We start from the raw sequence: 18398 nt of genomic DNA, 5'->3' as shown, positions 1-18398 counted from the left end.
CTAGACTTTACCTATTGCCTGCTGCAGATCACTCTTCTGGAACTGCTTTCAGTTAATGAAATAAGCGTACAGTATGAATTAAACCATAACTGTTGCAAATCATTTTTCCTTTTAATTATTGTTTTCCTAACTGAATAGACAGATGATTAAGCAAACAGTACAGCATGGAAATGGGGAAAGTTAAGCTGCTAAGAGTCAGATCATGAAACAAGTAAAGTTGGTAAATTGCTTAAATGTATCCCCAGTTTCATCTCTGTTGAGACTTTTAAGTGCGATCAATTTTTTTCCTTTTTGTGAGTTTCTTTGTCTTCCCCTTGGCACCAGGCTGTAAAGCTTGTGAAGTCAAGTGAAAATAGGAATTAGAAGCAAATGGCCCAAATTTGGCCCTTAGAAAGTGGCAAAACTCCAGTTCATTTCCTGCCATCCACACAAGCAGCCTTCTGCTCACCATGGGTGAGGGTGGGAGAGTGCAGTGCTCAGCACGAGGGTGGAGGGTTGGAGATTTTCAGAAGCAATTACTGAATTAACAGGCTTGCTTTTTGGAAGGTGGTAAGCAGCTGCCTTTTGACAGTCAGACTGTCTTTTGAAATGTCACAGGCTGGTTACCCCAAAAAGGCTCAAAATGAGTAGCTTTTTGAGATTTTTCTGGATGATCTGAAGAATAGGATGATCTACAGTGCATGAAAGTAAAAGGACAAAGGAAAAGGGGATTAGAAAACAGACTAGAAGAACCTATTAGAAACAATGCTAGTGTATTAAGTATCTCTAAGGGATATAATGACAAATTCAATTATAATACAGTTAGAAAAATGCCATTGTCTAAAATAACCTGATTAAATTCTGTATTTATTTTGCATCAGTAACTTCTGTATCTAATTTTCTCAGCTTATAGGTGAGAACAAGACATTTTCCTGATGGTTAGAGACCACTCGTGTCAAAAAATCAAAAATTAAATAACGTTTTTAAGCTGAACTCAAATCAGACACACTTTAAAAGTGCTATTAGTGTTGGAAAAAGCAAGTTAGAATGTAGTTCAGTTCTTTGGAATTATAATGGTCTGCCATGACGTAAAAAACCCACTTCTGTGACTTTATATATAAACTTGAAGGTTATCTATAATTGTAGTAAGGAATTTCTCATGGGCATTTCACATGCCACTCTGGCGAGCCATGAGCTGAAATATGAGCATCTGCACTCTGTTAGTAGGACTAATAGATCACCTTACAGATAGAGGAGTAGCCAGTCTGAATAAATTACTAATTTATATAAAGCATTTTTGTTGTTCTTGTTGTTTATTGGAGTGTGGTTTTCTCTGGGTTTCTCTCTCTGCAAAAATAGGAAGGTTTGTTAAATACGGAGTGTTCTTGAGATGGTAGTGTTCAGATATTAAGCATGCAGATAGCTAGACAGGTGAAGCAGAATGTTTCCATAAAATTTCTCATACTGTCAAAGGTAAAAGTGATATCTGGCAGGTGGTTGTATGTAAGCTACTTTCTTATCCTATTTATTTTATCTGCTGCAGAGTGATCCTGAGTGAATTAAATGTACCTGTTTTTTCCATTTTATGATACCCACTTTTAACTGTATTGCTCGAGTGCATATGTTGTTAGCATTTGGAATTTGTTGCAATTTCCACAATGTCCTCTAAGTGAGCCTTAGCCTTGAGGTTGAAGCTTAGGCACAGAGAATAACTTTCAAGACAAGTAATATTGTTCCATCGCATTTATGGAATGAAAATACACTTTTTTTTTATTTATATGTATCTGAATTTTATCTAGAAATGAATTGGATATTTTCCACATGTAAAAATCCAAATGGCAAACTCAACATAACTATCTCAGGGTAAAAACAAGTAACAAGAATTCTGTATTAAAACTCCATATTGTACATGAATATTTGCATTAAAAAAAAATAATAATGTTAACAGTATAGCACATTATTTAATTCTGTGCTCAGTCCTTGTGTCAAATAGTTTTTGCATTATTTTCCTAAGACAGCAGAAGAAAGTTGTCAAAGAGTGGAAACCAACATGAGTAGCTTAAAAAAGGTTTTTGTTGTCTGAGAAATGATTCTAGGTAATTGAAGATTACTAGTAAGGTACATGAGGTTAGACATTTATTTTACAGATATTATGAATCATTCATCTCATTAGACATGAGTAAGAGTTGTGTAGCTCTCTAGTGCACTTTAAATGAATTTGCGTGTTTAGTTCTTAATTCTTTTTACAGTGCACGTTTATACATATGTTGTAATTACTTCCATGCAAAAGAGAAGTTAGCTTGAGGGCTTGTTTTAATACAACAGAGGTGTAGATTTTCTTCTAAGAATGCTGCAGTCAGAGAGGTTCTCTCTTTCTCTCTCTCTCTTTTTTTTTTTTTAAATAATTGTTTTTGTGCAGGAAAAGTCTCCCAAAGCAGGATAGCAATGACCTTTTCTCTGTAGGGTCTAATGATTAATAATATTCAAGTGCCAAAACGAGATAGATTTTTTATTCTGATTAAAGATTCTGTTTTTGTAAATCTTTGTGCATGGTCTCATTTTGTGCATGTGAATTAATTGCATTTACTGCCATGCTTCAAGGTAGGTGTCCTTATTATTCTTGTGATACGATTTAAGGTTATTTTTTCTTTAAAACCAAAATGGTTATATTTCAGATCATGACTGAACAGTTCCTCATGTTTTCAGATAAGGCACTTAGGAATCTTTTAAAAAGCAGATGCTTCTCAGAAGATGCCCAAGATACTCAGTAGGGAAATATCTTTTAAATCTGAGTTGTTTTTACAGATTGTGGGATATTTGCATCTAATCATTTATGCAAGTAGTGTTTTTAAGTAGTAAAATTAGGTATTTGATTACTCTTTTTACTGCATATAAAGTGACTGAATGCTGTATAATGTATCTGGTTAACCCTTTTTAAAATGAAAAGAATCCATACAATTGATTTGCCAACTTGAAGGGACTTTCAGAAAGCATGTCCCCTTTCAGTGCGGTTGTTAGCACATATATGACTCATGTAAATAGTCATTATTTTCAGTGACCAAAAAAAAAAAAATCCTCTAGCATTTTGGCAAAAAAAATCTTTGATTAAAAACCTACAGTCAGAAATCCCTCTTTGTTTGTACCAGTTGAACACTGAAAAATGAGGCAAAGTGATCTAAATCAAATTTACAAGACTGATAACCATACAGTTGTGGGGAGAGTAGCTACTGTACAACCTGTACTCTGTCAAGGTAATTTAATTATGGATGGTTATACTTGAGTATAATTTGTTAACGTATGTTCCTTGTAAAGGGAGAATAATTCTCACAAAGCACTGGCAGTTTTTAACAGTTTTACCAGGATGCTGTCAAAGGAAAGGGGTTTTCGTTGAATTTCCTAATGTAGAGTTGCCCGGAGGAGGAATATCAGTGAAGTGGCTAGGAGGAGCATGTTGGTTGTTGTTTTTTTTTTTTTTTCCCCCCCTCTGTGCTACAGTCTGTATGTAAAAAGATGGGGGGCAAGGGTGAGGTCCTATTCTTCATGAGTTTAAATATTCAAAAAAATAATATATTACGTTACTGTGTGGTACTTGGAAATAAATCTTTATTAAATGTTGTAGTATCTTTGTCTTAAGGACCATAATGCCTGTAGCAATCCTTTTAAATTTCACCTTTATCAAAACCAGTGATGATCAAAGTTTGGATTAATATTCATTCTCTTTTCAACTTGGTTCTTCTCAGAAGTTAGTCTTGAGAAGAGCCAGAGGTGAATCTTACTCTGTCTTCATCCTTTTGGTCAAGACAGTCTTTTGAAGATCAGGTTCAGAGAGCAGCCATAGCTGAGATTAGAGGCCAACAGAGGCACAGAACTATAGGTTATATGGCTCATTTTTTCTCCCTCCCCTTTGGCTTCCTAATGCAAATTGTTCCAAACTGAAAGTTTTGTTTGTCAACGGGGATTACACTTGGCAGAAGCCCAACTTTCTCTTCAGCTTTCTTGGGGTGTGGGTGGTCTGTGCATCTGAACCAGCAGCGTACGAGCAGCGTTGTTCAGTTCTCCAGTCTCAATGGTTGACTTCTTAAAATATGAGACATAGTGACTTTTGAGTAAACTCTTAGTGGGCATCTCTCTGGTTTTGTACTTACCAGTACAGAATATACAGTTGTGAGGGCCAACTACTAGTCAGAGTTACATCCTTAGGACAGTGGTAATGATTTTGGGATGCTAGTACATTCATTTTAACCAGTAACTTTATATCCTCGGTTTTGGGTCATGCATTTTCTCACTTAGCTGTTGCATTTCAGCATACCGTCATGGTAAGCTGATTCAAGTGATGAGGCTCAGTGCTAAAAAGAGAGGGAGATGACGGCTATAGTCGACATCTTGGAGCTGGATCTTTTCTGCTTGTGAATTTTGTCCTTCTATATGAATCACAAACCAGAGGCTCTGTTATCTTCTCCAAGACTTGCAGACCTTTGTAAAATCTGTAGGAAAGGAAGTTGCACTTTATGGAGCTGGTAGAATGGGGCTGAGGAGGAACAAGCCTTAGTGAGCACCATCTATAAAAAATTAAGCTGAGGGCTAAGTGTTCATTAACATTGCAGTAAAGCACTCCCACTGCTAATGAGGAAGACCTGAGGCAACATCTACAAGGAGCCGTAGGAGAAGCCCTAGCAGTGATGCTTTATACCAAGGGAGGTGTGTTCTTCCTGGATTCTGTGCTTTGTGGCACAAGGCGTGCAAGGTCATCTCCCCAGGAAGAGGCAGGCATTTCCCAGAGGAAGTCTTTCAAACCGTGTGAGACATCTGGAAAGAGCAGTGTCCCTGCACAGCCCAGCAAGCTCAGCACTGGGAAATTGGATGTTTTTATCATTTGTTTTGAGGGGTGCTGTACTTTGTCTCACTTTAGTACATGCTAGACCCATTTTAAGAAGTATTTTATAAAAGCTGTTCTGTCAAGAGGGGGCAAATGGAGGATTCCAGATAATTGAAAGGGTATAATAAAGAAACAAATTCTAAAGAAACAAAAAATATACGTCATCTGAACATCAGCTTGGTCCTTGAAGTTCAAAGAAGAAAAGATAGGATTCTTCTCAATACTTTCCTGTAACCAGTGCATTACAGAAGAAAGCATATGATGCATGGCATTTAGTCGTGATTTTTCTTGAGAGGGACCTTTAGGTTTTGAAGCTAAATAGTTTGTGCATGGTTTAGCACAATATAAAAAGTCCAATAACTGAAATGAGGCATAAAGTCTCATTTCATCTTCACTATGTGCATTTCAGCACAACCTTCATAATGATGTTTTGAACTTCTGTTGCCCATATGATCAAAATATTTCACAATGCTTTGGAAACATTAAAGGATGATCATTGGCTTTAAAACCACACATCCATTTTTTACCTACTATTATTTGCAGTAGCCCAGAAGATAAGTGGTAGTCAAAGCAATTGGGTAAAAAAAGCAGTAACCTGTTCTGTGCTCTTCCCATCGTTACCTATACAATTAGTTTTGCTGACTTTTTGTTCCAGTGAGCATCTTTCAGGTGGCACAAAAGGAACCAGGGCTAGGTTGGCATTAAATAAAAAATGGGTAATTCCTAAGTGGGTGTATCGATGTGCATGGTACATGAAGTAGCTTTCAAAAGAAAAATAAATAAATAAATAAAACATAAATGTCAAGTCCTTAACTTAGATTTTCACTGTGAGGTAATTATTTACTGCTGCTTCTGTCTTATGGATGAGGACTGAGGAAAATTAAGCCAAGAGCTCATAAGTGATGTACCTGAGATATTAGAACTGAATCATGGATTAAACAAGACATAGCGGGTAATCTCTTAACTGACTTGGAGGTTTCTGACTTACCATCATTGTGAGAGAAAGCACTGGAAGTACAGTTGTGTTTGTGATTATGGTTGCAGTGCAATTAAATCCATTGAGGATTTCTCAGCTTGTGATGATTTTGACTTGATTCGATCTTTTTGTGAGGCTTGAGGTGCAAATCCCTAGAGATGCTTGCTAGAAACAAACTGAAATGCAGTGTGGGATATGGAGGGAAACGTTTCCTTGGTTGAGGGAGCTTTAGGAGGCAGGCAGTGTATCTAGTGTTAAAAATTTTCTTTTTACCTAGTATTTCTCAGAAGAATATCGATGTTACATCACTGACTCACTAAACTGTAAAACTCACGATTACGTTTGCCATATTGTAATAGCAATTAGTTACTTTTTTCTGTTTCTGAATATTTGTTCTTAATTTTATATTCATTTTATATCACACACAGTTCAAATGGGCTGCTTTTTCATTTTTTTTTTGTTCTTCATTTTGTATGTGTGTTTTACAGTGAGGTTTCAAAGCTGTGATGGAAACAAAAAAATACACTTTGGAAGCAGTGAGCCAGAAGATTTTAGAATAGATGAAGACGGTGTGGTATACGCAGAGAGAAGCTTTCAACTTTCAGCAGAGCCCACAGAGTTTGTAGTGTCTGCTCAAGACAAGGAAACCCGGGAAGAATGGCAAATGAGGGTGAAGCTAACCCCTGAGCCAGCATTCACAGGGGCCACAGAAAAGGTAAAACAACCAAATGCCATCTGTATGAACGTATCCCCGGAAACAGGCTTAAAAATAGAGTTTTGATTCTTGCTGTCATGCACCTCTCCATGAGATATTCTACTAATGGGCAAGTACTGCATGTATAATTGTGAAGCTGGAGCCTTAGAAAGAGCTCCTCTGTTGTTATTCTGTAGCTTTGCTATGGCATGGAAAGGCATGTCTGTTTAAGTATGTAGAATTCATTTATGTTTGAGCTTTTTGTTTGTATAGTTTGAGATTTATACCTGAATTTAAGTCAGACGTGGTCATTTCTTTATTTTAAATTGCTTGAGAGTATTGCAGTATTTATTCAAGCAGTTAAATATAACCGCAAAATAAACAAATCTGTGCTACAGTGCATCAGTCAAGTTTATTAGATGGGAGCTGTAGATTTGCAGCAGTAGTAGGAAAGCATTTCTGGCAGGGAATATTGGCTTTGTCTTGTCCCTTCATAATCGAATTGGAGACTGTAAATTATTCATGATTCCAGCACTACTTGGTAAGGAAGATAGTCTCCCTCTGCTGGAAGCTGCCATAGGATAAACCATGTACTGTAACAGAAATCACACCTATCAATATACAAATAACATAACGTATTTACTTTAGGAAAACAGTATTAGGCCTAGTATGTTTGTCTGTAATATTACTTACTGCCTGCTGCTTCTTACCTTCTCTTATAAAGCGCTTAATTTACAAGTAAGGAACAAAATTATTCATGGATTAATATGCCTATTATGGATACGCATTAAAGATTTAAGCATAATTTCAAAATAGATGGTGTGATTACGCAGGACGTTTTTCTGAAAATACTTTAAAAATCAAAGATGTGTCGTCATCTTTTTTTTTTTTGGCCAATTTGCTGATTGGTTTTAAACCTTTTTAAGGCACGTTTTTAACAAAGGAAATACTGTCATTTTGTCTGTCTAGTAAAAGAGCAGATAGATATGCAATGGCATGCGCTGTTCTTTCCAAAGATCCAGTTCAGGCATCCCTAACATCAGTAGAATACAGAGTAGTGGAATTTGGCCTTCAGTTGGCGTCTGTTTTTAGTCTGTGACACATTTGATTAGATTAATGAGAAAGGGAAGGGGTGGTAGGGGGAGAGATTTTCTCTTAAAAGATTGGGAAATGTTTTTGTCTCCCTGTCTCCGCCCTTAAGCAAGCTAGCGTGGTTATATGTGTGGCATCCAAAGGCTGAAATGACTGCAGCTATAGAAGGGAATAGGCGAGGAATGTTGACACCCGGCAGAGATTAATGCCCAGTGTGTAAAGTGGGTCATCTACAGCATCCATCATGGCTGACATAGGTTTAAAATAATTACAGCATTAATTCTATGGGATTTAATAGGGTCATAAATATTTGAGACATTCCTTACCACTATGTATTAAACTTCTCTTGGAACTCAAATTATATTTTAGAACACCCAGATCTAAATTTAATGTACAGTAACACATTACCTGGACTGAAGTTCCAGCTAATGAGAAATACATAAAGGCATACTATTAAAGTCTGCAAAATATTAACTACTTTCCTGAAAGTGGAGAATAGTTTACACAATAGTGCCATGTTATAAATGGTTTATAATTCCATTTCTCCTCCAACATGAATGAGGAAAAAAGAAACAATTTTTAAAATTCTGTAGTACAGTAGTAAATAATAATGACTATTTTCATATGCCATTGTTAATGCAAATAAAACAGTTCTGTTAACTCAGATGAAAGCTTTTCAGTCAATTGTGCAATTATATACAAATTATTTTATAACATCTAGCAATTCTCCTCCTAACATGTGCTTAATTTTACCATGTACCTGGGAAAGGACCAAAAGAAAACTGAAGAGATCATATTTCCATGGCAACAATATAAGCACAGCAGCCATCTGAAGAGACAGAAGAGAGACTGGGTTATCCCTCCAATCAACCTACCAGAAAATTCCAGAGGACCTTTTCCTCAAGAATTAGTTAGGGTAAGGAATTTAATAGATATGTGATTTCAGTGGCACTTGGATAATTCTGGAAGAGACTTTGTGTGAATGATGTATTGTCCATAGTCCAGATCTTTATCAGAGTGTTTTGAGCTGATTACTTTTGCTACCTCTGTGCATAGCAGGTAGGGGGGCTGCTAGTTTACTCATTTTTTAAGTTGTCCCCATGCTCCTGTACTGGTGGAAAGTGGCCTAGCTTCAGGTGGTAAGTAACCTGAGAACTTCCTGCTGGTTGAGGAGGATCTCTGTAGGTCCAGGTCTCCAGTTAGCTGCACTGGAGTTTTCCAGATGAGGAATTGTATGGAAGTTGGCAGGAGGAAACAGGACGTGATGGGGGTAAGGGATGCAGGCTGCTTCACAGGACTGCAGCACTGACTTGGCATTGCCAAAAGTCCAGCACAGGAGGGCTTCTATTCTGTACTGGTTGGTCATGATGGACTTCTACAAGGATTTGTTGAATTCAGCTGAGTATTGGCACAATGGGAATGGGATGAAGCAGATATTTTCATGATCCTGGAAATCTATTGACCAGCTTTCTGACAAATGAAAGAGTGGAATTGAAAACCTCAGTTTTTATACTAACTTTATACTATTTCCAGAACAATTTATTCAGTTATTTTCACAAGCTTAGCATAAAGACTAAAAAAAGGCAAAAGATGTGCTACTGTCTCAGCAGCAGTCCCATCCATTGGTTGTTGGTTGTTAATGTAAATGTTCTCTTTTTGATACATAGATTAGGTCTGATCGTGATAAAAGCCTTTCGCTACGGTACAGCGTGACTGGCCCAGGAGCTGACCAGCCTCCAACAGGAATCTTCATCATCAACCCCATCTCAGGACAGCTGTCTGTGACAAAACCTTTAGATCGTGAGCAGATTGCTTCTTTTCATGTAAGAGTTTAATTCACCATAAATCAGATTATCAAATTGAAGATTAACATCTGCTTCAAACATGACTTGAGCAGCCGGCATTTAGTTTTCTATGAGATATGATTTGAAGAGTTTGTAGCAGATTTATATTTATTGTACTTAAGGCTAACTCTTACTATGTCTAAGCAGCTTAAATGCATTAACATACATAAACAGTGATTAAATGTATTTATATAAAGTAATTTTAAAAGATTGAAATATGGATACTGTAGCTTATATTTCAAATGCAGATCATTGATCACAGTCGCCTCCACTATTGTATATTTTTCAAAAGTTTACTTTTAATTTAGCAACTTAAATTAGGGTGACTGCTATTAGAATTGCAGCAGCTGTGATTTGAGAAATGGATAGGAAGAATAACCTACCAATTTTCATTTTCAGGGGCAAATCTAAGCATTTTAATTGAATTGTAAATTAGGTCTGTCAGCTTACGAAAATGATATTCTTTGCTCTAAAGAAATTGACGGAGTAGACTATGGATTCCAGTATTAGTTGAAAAGAAAGTGTTGAAGGAAGAGAGGAGACCGAGCTTTGACTTAGAGTTGTCTCTGCTGCTGAGAGACCACACTAGAATTGTTACTGAAGTCACTCAGGTCCTAGAGAAAGCTTCAAGCATGTTGTGAATTAAAACATTCCACGTCTGCCTCTCTGGGAAGCCATTCGAGTGCTACTCCTGAATAGAGGACATAGCAGGTGGCATTTGTGTATAGGGCCTGCCTCTTTTAAGTGCACAGCAACTTCAGCATCCACAAGATTTTACTGAGTTTGGCATTGGCAGTTTAAGGTTAACTGACTTAGGAATTTACATTTATATGAGGCATTTCCAGAGTAGTGAGTTATTCATGCCCCCTTGCTCTTTTCTAGTAGGTTTGTAGCCAGAAGGTAGATATATAATGGTTTTCAGCAAGACTGCTTACAGGAGGAAGTTGCTTTTTGCCTAGCAATTGCTAGGCTGTGGCCTAGATACATAGGTTTACATTTTCAGAAAGTACTGCGTTCCTTTTTTTTTTTTGGCTGTCCAATTTAAGATGATTTAGGTAAGTTTGGCTGTCAAAGGTAGTTACTCAGACACTTTTGACAATCAGAGTATTAAGTTTAAATGTCTTGGCATCTTTGAAACTCAGTCCATAAACTTTAGCTTAATTTTAGCCTGGACAGATTTTGTTGTGTTTACTGACAGTAATTTATCACAAATTTTACCTTGGTGTTCTAGGTAACACAAATAGATAATATCAGATAAAAATTTCTGAAAATGATCCCAGTGTCCATTCCATTTGGATTGCTAATGACATATCTTTTAAAGTTATCATCTGCTAAATATAAATACGCGTGTTTTTAGAGAGCGTTTTCCAACAGTGATTATTAAAAACAGAATTATATTTGACTGTAGCATTGGTATTAATCAAAATTGTATGATTCAAAACTATTCTCAGCAAATCAAAGAAGAAAGTATGTAAACTTAAAATAGGTTTTTTTTTTTTCTTTTTTTGTTGCCTGAACAGCAGTTCCATTATCATACAAGTTTTCAGGTTGCTCAGTATGGGGAAGCAGTGACAGATAAAGTACATTGAGCTAAAATTGTCGGGTCTGTAATTTAATGCCACTGTTAGTGGCATCTGTTTATGCTTGTATGTTGTGCAAATTCTAACATTTTTCTGATAATTTTTGCAGCTGAGAGCGCATGCAGTGGATGTAAATGGAAACCAAGTGGAAAATCCTATTGATATTGTCATTAATGTCATTGATATGAATGACAATAGACCTGAGTTCTTGCACCAGGTTTGGAATGGGACAGTCCCTGAAGGGTCAAAGCCAGGTAAGATGGGGGCTTTCTAAGCTGCGGGGAAAAAGGTATGCAGTTACCCCCTTCATCATCTTCAAAACGCGTCTTCAAACTGCAACTCTGTCAAAGGTGTCTTAAAAATGTGATATGCGAAATCTCATATACTGTCTCGCTATTTCACCTTACTTTTAACTCACTTTGTAGCATGTTAGGATTAATTTCAAAGAAGGAAAGTATATATGAACTAAAACAGAAGGATTTAAGAATATTACTTTCAGGTTTCTGTTTTTGAAAGTCCTATTTATAATGTTGCAGCTCTTCCAGTTATATTCATAATAGCAATTGACATTCATTTAGTTAACATCGGAGGGTTAAAGAGTCTTCCAACAGATCCAGCTTTAGTTCAAAATCCCAGAGACTTGGAAATACAGGGATTTGAAATCAAACACTTTCATTTGAATTCTTGAGAAAATCCTAAACGTTGTTCACATCTCATTAAAATTCTAATCAGCTCATATTTAAGTTTGCACTATGGCTGAAACTACTTCCTTAATTTGTCAGTAGTGCAAAATGAAATTATTAGAAAGGTTAGCACAAGAAATATATTTTCTCACTTCACAGTATTGACTTGGCATTTGAATTGGAAAGAACATGCATCTCAAAGACCTTTGAAAAAGTATTATTTACACTGATTTTCAACCACTATCAGTATGTGCACCAATTCTGAAAATTAAGTATATTTCCTTTGGCCCAATTAATAATATTTTTATCTAAACATTGAGAAGCTGTGTTGTTACAGAAATATTATTTATGGCAGAACTGTAGGATTTCACTGTTTATGGAGCTTCTTCGGTTATAAACAAACCTGATATTTTATAAACAAAAAGTATTTTTATCTCCTCTTATGTATTTTAATTACTCTGTTGGTGAGTCTTGGGTTTAATCAGTTTGTTTTAAGTAAGAGAAGGAATGTACAGAGTTTACCAAAAGAAATATATACTTTGACCATTGCTTGTAAGTGATCTTGTGTAATCTGAGTAAACTGTTTATATAAAATCAATTATTTATCCTGCTGCTAGGAACCTACGTGATGACTGTTACTGCCATCGATGCCGATGATCCCAATGCACAGAACGGGATGCTGAGATACAGGATCTTGTCACAGGCCCCAAGCAGTCCCTCTCCCAATATGTTTACAATCAACAATGAGACTGGTGACATTATCACCGTAGCAGCTGGGCTTGACAGAGAGGTATGGCAAATCTTAATCCCATAGGCTAGGTTGTGTAGAGTGTGTGTAGATGCGCGGGTTTTGCCAGTAATTTGCAAATACTCCCCTCCACCTCAAACTTTCTCCCTTTTATCACCCATTTGACACTAGTTATTATACTAGGTCCAGAGCATTTAAATAAATAAATAAATAAAAGAACAATTAGCATCCAGATGAAAATTAGACCCCCAGATACTTGGTATTTATAGTCACTCTCAAGCCCATTGGGTTTGGGAAAGAATCTCATCTCAAAAGCCTGATTGCTTTTGAGTAATGGGTATGCACTAAAGAAGAGCAGTGCAGATAAGGCTTCAGGTGCTCAGCTTGGGTGCTGAAACGGAAGGTATTCCTCAGCTCTAGCCCTGTCCTCTTTACTGAGCTCTGTAGGCAAAGAGTAGATGGAAAACTGAATTGGATGTGTTTCATTTATCTTAGAAGCTCCAGGAGAGGAGCTCGTGTCCTCCTCTTCTCTCTCTCTGCTCTTCCTAGCTCTTCACAGAGAGGTGTAATTTTAAATCTCCTGGTTGTTGTATTGATAAATGTGCAGTAATTCCCTGATCAGAACTTTGCTGGTGAAAATAAACCAGGAAAACATCACTGACTTTAAAATTTCAAATGTAGATGTCTCTAAGAAGTAAATCAGCCTGTTTTTGAAATTATATAGAAAAAGGCTTATCTCAAGGCCTGGATACATGTTCAAAACCTTAAGGAAAAAAAAATCTGACTGTCAGTAATTCACTGCCACATCTTGGGCAAGTCCCATTCTGTCCAGGCAGATCTTCACTGGAGAGGGAGAGTGCCAAATCCTCTGCTATGGTTCACCCATCTGTGAGGTGGGAATAAAAACATTTCCCTCCCAACTTCAGATCTGACACATGGACTAACTATGTTTTTGAACCACTTCAAACTTCACAGGAGATAAGCATTATTTTATAAACAAACTATAAAATCCAAACAAATCTTAATTCAACACATCTTGTTTCCACTTCTGTTTTACTAACCTCATTTTAGCTTATTAAATCTGAAGGATTTGGGGGATTTTTTAAACTGAATTTGCAGTTTAGCTTTCAGCTGTTTGCTTATACTTCGTTAAAATGGAGAACAAAAGGATGTTCTGGGTAGGCTATTAATATTCTGCTGCATTTTGCAGTATGAAAGTGCCAATCAGAATATTTGAAAAGCTAAACAGACTGTCAGATATTGCAGTTAATTTTTAAAATTTTATTAATGTTGATTGTGTTAAAGATATTTTTGAAAAGGAAGGATTTGAGGAAAGGAAAACCATGAACTTTACAGTATTGCACTATTAAGTTAAAAGAATGATGGGTGGCTTTGCCCTTGCTTTTAAAATCCTCTGGTCATCTTTGGCAGGTGAACTTTCAGAAGGACATAGTGATAACTGAGTTTTATTGCTTAGCGACTGGCTATACTGGAGAGATTTAACTCAAAAGGAACCAGCTGTCTTTGCAGCTTAGACCCTCTTGTTAACAGTTGCAGAAGAGTTGTCATTTGCCATCAGTCTTCCCAATGGATCACTGTACTGATACCCAAATGAGTATTTATAAACATTTCTTGCACGTGTTGAATATTAATGATTAATATTAAAGCATTCAAATATCAAATTAGACTAATATAAGATAAAATGATTTCCTTCCCAAGCCATTGCTTTGCTTCCTTCATTTCCTGAGGTTTGTGAAAGTCAATTTAATTAAAACAACAAGGAGACTAGACAGCCAGATCTGAATCAAGCAGGTCTTCCGACATTGCTCCGGGGAATGTCATGTTGCGCTCAGGCTTCGATGCAGAGGTAGTGTCCATGAACCTCCACTGGGCTACCAAAATCTTTCCTGTTCTCTAAGTCTTGATCTCCTTTGTTCTCTAATTAGGCTCACTGAATACTAGACACGATTTTAAATTGTGACATTTATGTGAGCATAAGTGTTGTAGGCATTCAAAAAATTGATTTGTACAGAGAGGTGGTGGATGCCCCATCCCTGGAGGTGTTCAAGACGAGGTTGAATGAGGCCCTGGGCAACCTGATCTAGAGGGTGGCATCCCTGCCCCTGGCCAGGGGAGTTGGAACCAGATGTTCTTTAACATCCCTTCCATCCTAAGCTGTTCTATGATTCTATTAAAAAAAAAAAAAGGTGGTTCCTTTGATAGGATTTCGAATAGAACAGAATTGAACAGAATAGAATAGTTTAGTTGGAACCTACAACGATCTTCTAGTGTAACTGCCTGGCATCTTAAAGTCTAACCAGAATAGTCTGCTGGTATTTTTTCACATACAATGCATTGTCCATATGAACATGCACAGGAGCAGAGTTGCTTAGTTAAGGGACAGAGTAAAAATCTTTCATTTGCTCTCCCAGATGTTGCTCTTTCACGAGTTCCAGCTGGTCTCATTTCTTCCAATATTGCTGTGGAAGAATCTGCAGTGTTAAAACATCTGTGGAAGAATCCACTACAGCATTAAAACATCTGCCTTACTGCTGGAGGTGCAGTAGAAGTCAGGCATGGTACTTAAATTTACACACAGGCATTCCTGTCTCACGTGAGGTTAATTCAGTGAAGTGCTCTTTTTATTTGGCCTGTGTTGAAGTGGAAAGATTTGACCTGATGAGGTCTGTGTTCTTTCTTGAAGCTGCCAGTTCGTCTTTGGATGTGTTGCTGCAAAGTCTCTGTGCAGGCTGCTGACACATGCTCAACGGCTTACTTCTGGCTGCTTCTCAACCCTCAGTAAAAAGAGGAGAGCAACTTCCCCTAATTTCCCTGTGTTTGTAAAAGTTCTGTGCTAGTTGATTTTCCTGAAATATCAGCCCCAGTGGCTGATCTTCTGTATGCAAGTGCTGGAAGGGGGAAAAAAAAAAAACACAACATATAAGTACTGGCTTTGGGGGCACTTTGGTGAGAATTTCCCATGCGCTTCTTCTGTTGGAATTAAATAAGAAGGTTGTGTGAAAGTTGAGTCTCCGTGTAATAATAATGGAGTTTCCTTAATGAAATTTGCTGCTTGGGATCAATGTGCTAAGACCCAGATGAATCAGAAGCACCTGCTGTTTCAATAACACAGAGTCATCTGGCTGCAAGATTTGCTTCAATACTGCTCTAGATTTTATTGCTTCACAATAAGTATTTTTTTTTCCTGGGTGGAAGCAGTGAAAGTATTTCTTCGATTCCCTCCTGACTGCTTTTCATGTTGTTGTCATGAAGGAAACCTTTAGAATGTTTATTTAAGGCTTTTGAAGGCCACTTTGCAAGTATATTTTCCAAAGAAGTATTTGTATACAAGTGCACTATTAAATGTTTATATTACATTTCTCTGTACATAATAATAGTGTTGATTTTTTTTAAAGAACTGTGAGATTCATACACAGTAATATACATTTGGAGTGTCTTGTAGGGATTCCATTGTCAAAGAGGACGTACATAAATTATCTTCAGTGACAGATAAAGATGTATACTTGTTTCAACTTGTTTTAAAAACTTCTCTTTTTTCAATGGCTCATATTTGCTGCTTGGAAGCATGCATACCCTTTGCATCTCTCATATCTGTAGCAGTGTCTGGACAAAATTTGAAAGAAAGACATTATTAATGGCACTGTCCTTGCTTATTTTTGGTATCAGTATCCACAGTCCTATTTTGTAAATTATTTCCATGAAAAATAATCTGTTGTATAGCCCAGTCTTCAAATTATGGGGGAAATTGTCAGCAAATGAAAAACTATGCTTTTCTATTTCTGTTTTGCTAAACAGTTTCTGCCTGTGTTAGTAAACCATTCATGAAGTGGTGTTTTCAAATCATAGCAATTTAAGTTTGTGGGGTTTCTTTTGGAAAAGAACTGAATTTAGGATGATAACACGCAGCTCTTTATGAAAAACAATAAAGTATGCATAACATTTGCATTTCACGGTAGAAACTGTTGAAGAGTTAAAAGCAACTTCTGAGCAACTGCACAGAGTTTCTAATTTTATTATTTATTTATTTATTTATTTTAATTCTTATTTTTAGCTACAACCGCCTCAGCTCAGTGTTACAAAGCCAGCCAGTCTGAGGCCAGCTCTCAGCGGGGCATTTCTTTTTCACAGAAAAGGAGGCCTGTGCTCTGGCGAGCATCCAGCCCCTGCCTGGAGAGCTGGGCTCCCCCGGCTCGCAGGGCCAGTAGTAAGGCTGCAGGCAGGGAGGAGGAGGTGGCAGCCATCTTCTGCGGGGTGTTTAACCTTTATGGAAGTAGTCCGTTGGGTTGCTCCCTCCCCTTTCCCCGGTGTGCTGGTCTCCGTTAGCCCTGACACCATTGGTTTCCATAGCAATCCCGAGGCGTTGCAGCTGCAGTTGTATACTTAGGCCCGGCTGAAACAAAGCCTTGGCAGTTGTGGTGGCTTGGCCAACAAACATTCCTTGGCTCAGTCCTCTCAAATGCTTTTGAGGACTTACCCTGTTATCCCAATAAACTGCTCTGTTTTTTCCCACATTGGAAAAGCGTTGTTAGGCCTGCGATAACGGCTTCAACTGTATAAAGTATTTTTGATTTCGAAAGTAGGCGGAAGGCAGTCTGCCCTCATCTCAGTGGTATTTGAAAAATGTTGAGCAGTGGTGTTCAACAGAGTTAGATGCAACCTGGTGCTGTATTTCCGTGGTACACTTTGCTCCTGTCATTTCAAGTGATGCTAACTGGGATAAACAGTATGATAAGCTCAGTGCATAGCGAAGTGGAATTTCAGAAACACCTGCTGTCCTACAAATAATGTCAGTTTTGTCTAAAACTTATGTTGATGTCATTTTGTGTTTTAGAAAGTACAACAATATACATTAATAATTCAAGCTACGGACATGGAAGGAAACCCAACATATGGTCTTTCAAACACAGCAACTGCTGTCATCACTGTGACAGATGTCAATGACAATCCTCCCGAGTTCACTGCTATGACTGTAAGTATGGGGTAGGACTAACTGGAGGACGTGCATGTTTATACCTATTCCCCAATTTTCTCATTATATTCACAGACTGTAAATATTTATCACTTATTAAATAGCCTGCTGGCAGGTAGAACTTAAATACGTGCAGAATATGCCCATCAGATACGGTATTCTGCTTAGGCCAAGTTGACTGGGGAGTCAAACCATAAGTTTTCTGGGTGGCCTCAGGTAAAAATTCATTAGATAAGCTGTCAGAGCTTTGGTGACATGAGATGCGCTCCCTAGCATTAAACGAGGTGGGTACAAGCCTGTTCAGCATAGTGTGCCTCTTGCCTGCTTTTGCCAACATGGTGAAGGGCTTTGTTCTTTTTTGCAGTTCTATGGCGAAGTACCGGAAAACAGAGTGGATGTTATAGTAGCTAACCTAACAGTAACAGATAAAGATCAGCCACACACGCCTGCGTGGAATGCGATGTACCGAATGACCGGAGGAGACCCAGAAGGTCTATTTACTATCCTGACTGATCCAAATAGCAATGATGGGTTGGTAACTGTTGTGAAGGTAAGAGATGCCTGCAATTCAGTGAGTTAAGCAGAAATCAAATAAGTGGGAGAACACTGAAAATAAATGTGACTTCCTGAGGCCAGCACAAGTCTTGAAAGTAAAATGAATGGGCACTGTCTGTCTTGTGGAAGTAAGCCATTCATCTCCTGGAGCATTTCCTTGCTTATGCTATCAGTAGTATTCTAAATGATCAGTTTTAAAAAGCAGGTTAGGTTGTTGAAAATGACAGATTTTGAAGCTTTATTTGCCAAAAGATAGGAATTAGTCTGTGAAAAAGCATCTGCTTAGCATTCATTGCTAGTCTGAAGGAACAGCTTCCTACCTCTTGGCCTCCATTAGTAGTCATGCTTGTTGTCTGCTGGTATTATGTCAACATGTTCCTG

At 37.6% G+C, this 18398-nt stretch overlaps 1 protein-coding gene across 1 annotated transcript in view; it reads left to right on the top strand.

The window, feature by feature from the left end:
* The window catches only part of CDH2 (cadherin 2), a 118755-nt gene that overhangs the window by 73336 nt on the left and 27021 nt on the right, over positions 1-18398 (top strand). The window contains exons 3-9 of the mRNA XM_027452186.3: positions 6320-6546; positions 8387-8533; positions 9285-9440; positions 11151-11295; positions 12342-12514; positions 17325-17462; positions 17827-18012. Coding sequence (XP_027307987.1) covers positions 6320-6546; positions 8387-8533; positions 9285-9440; positions 11151-11295; positions 12342-12514; positions 17325-17462; positions 17827-18012 — 1172 coding nt within the window. The remainder of the gene's footprint in view (positions 1-6319; positions 6547-8386; positions 8534-9284; positions 9441-11150; positions 11296-12341; positions 12515-17324; positions 17463-17826; positions 18013-18398) is intronic.

The sequence above is a fragment of the Anas platyrhynchos genome, chromosome 2 (assembly GCF_047663525.1).
Source record: "Anas platyrhynchos isolate ZD024472 breed Pekin duck chromosome 2, IASCAAS_PekinDuck_T2T, whole genome shotgun sequence".
NCBI lineage: Eukaryota > Metazoa > Chordata > Aves > Anseriformes > Anatidae > Anas > Anas platyrhynchos.
The sequence above is the reverse complement of the archived record's forward strand: the minus strand, read 5'-3'. Positions and strand labels throughout refer to the sequence as shown.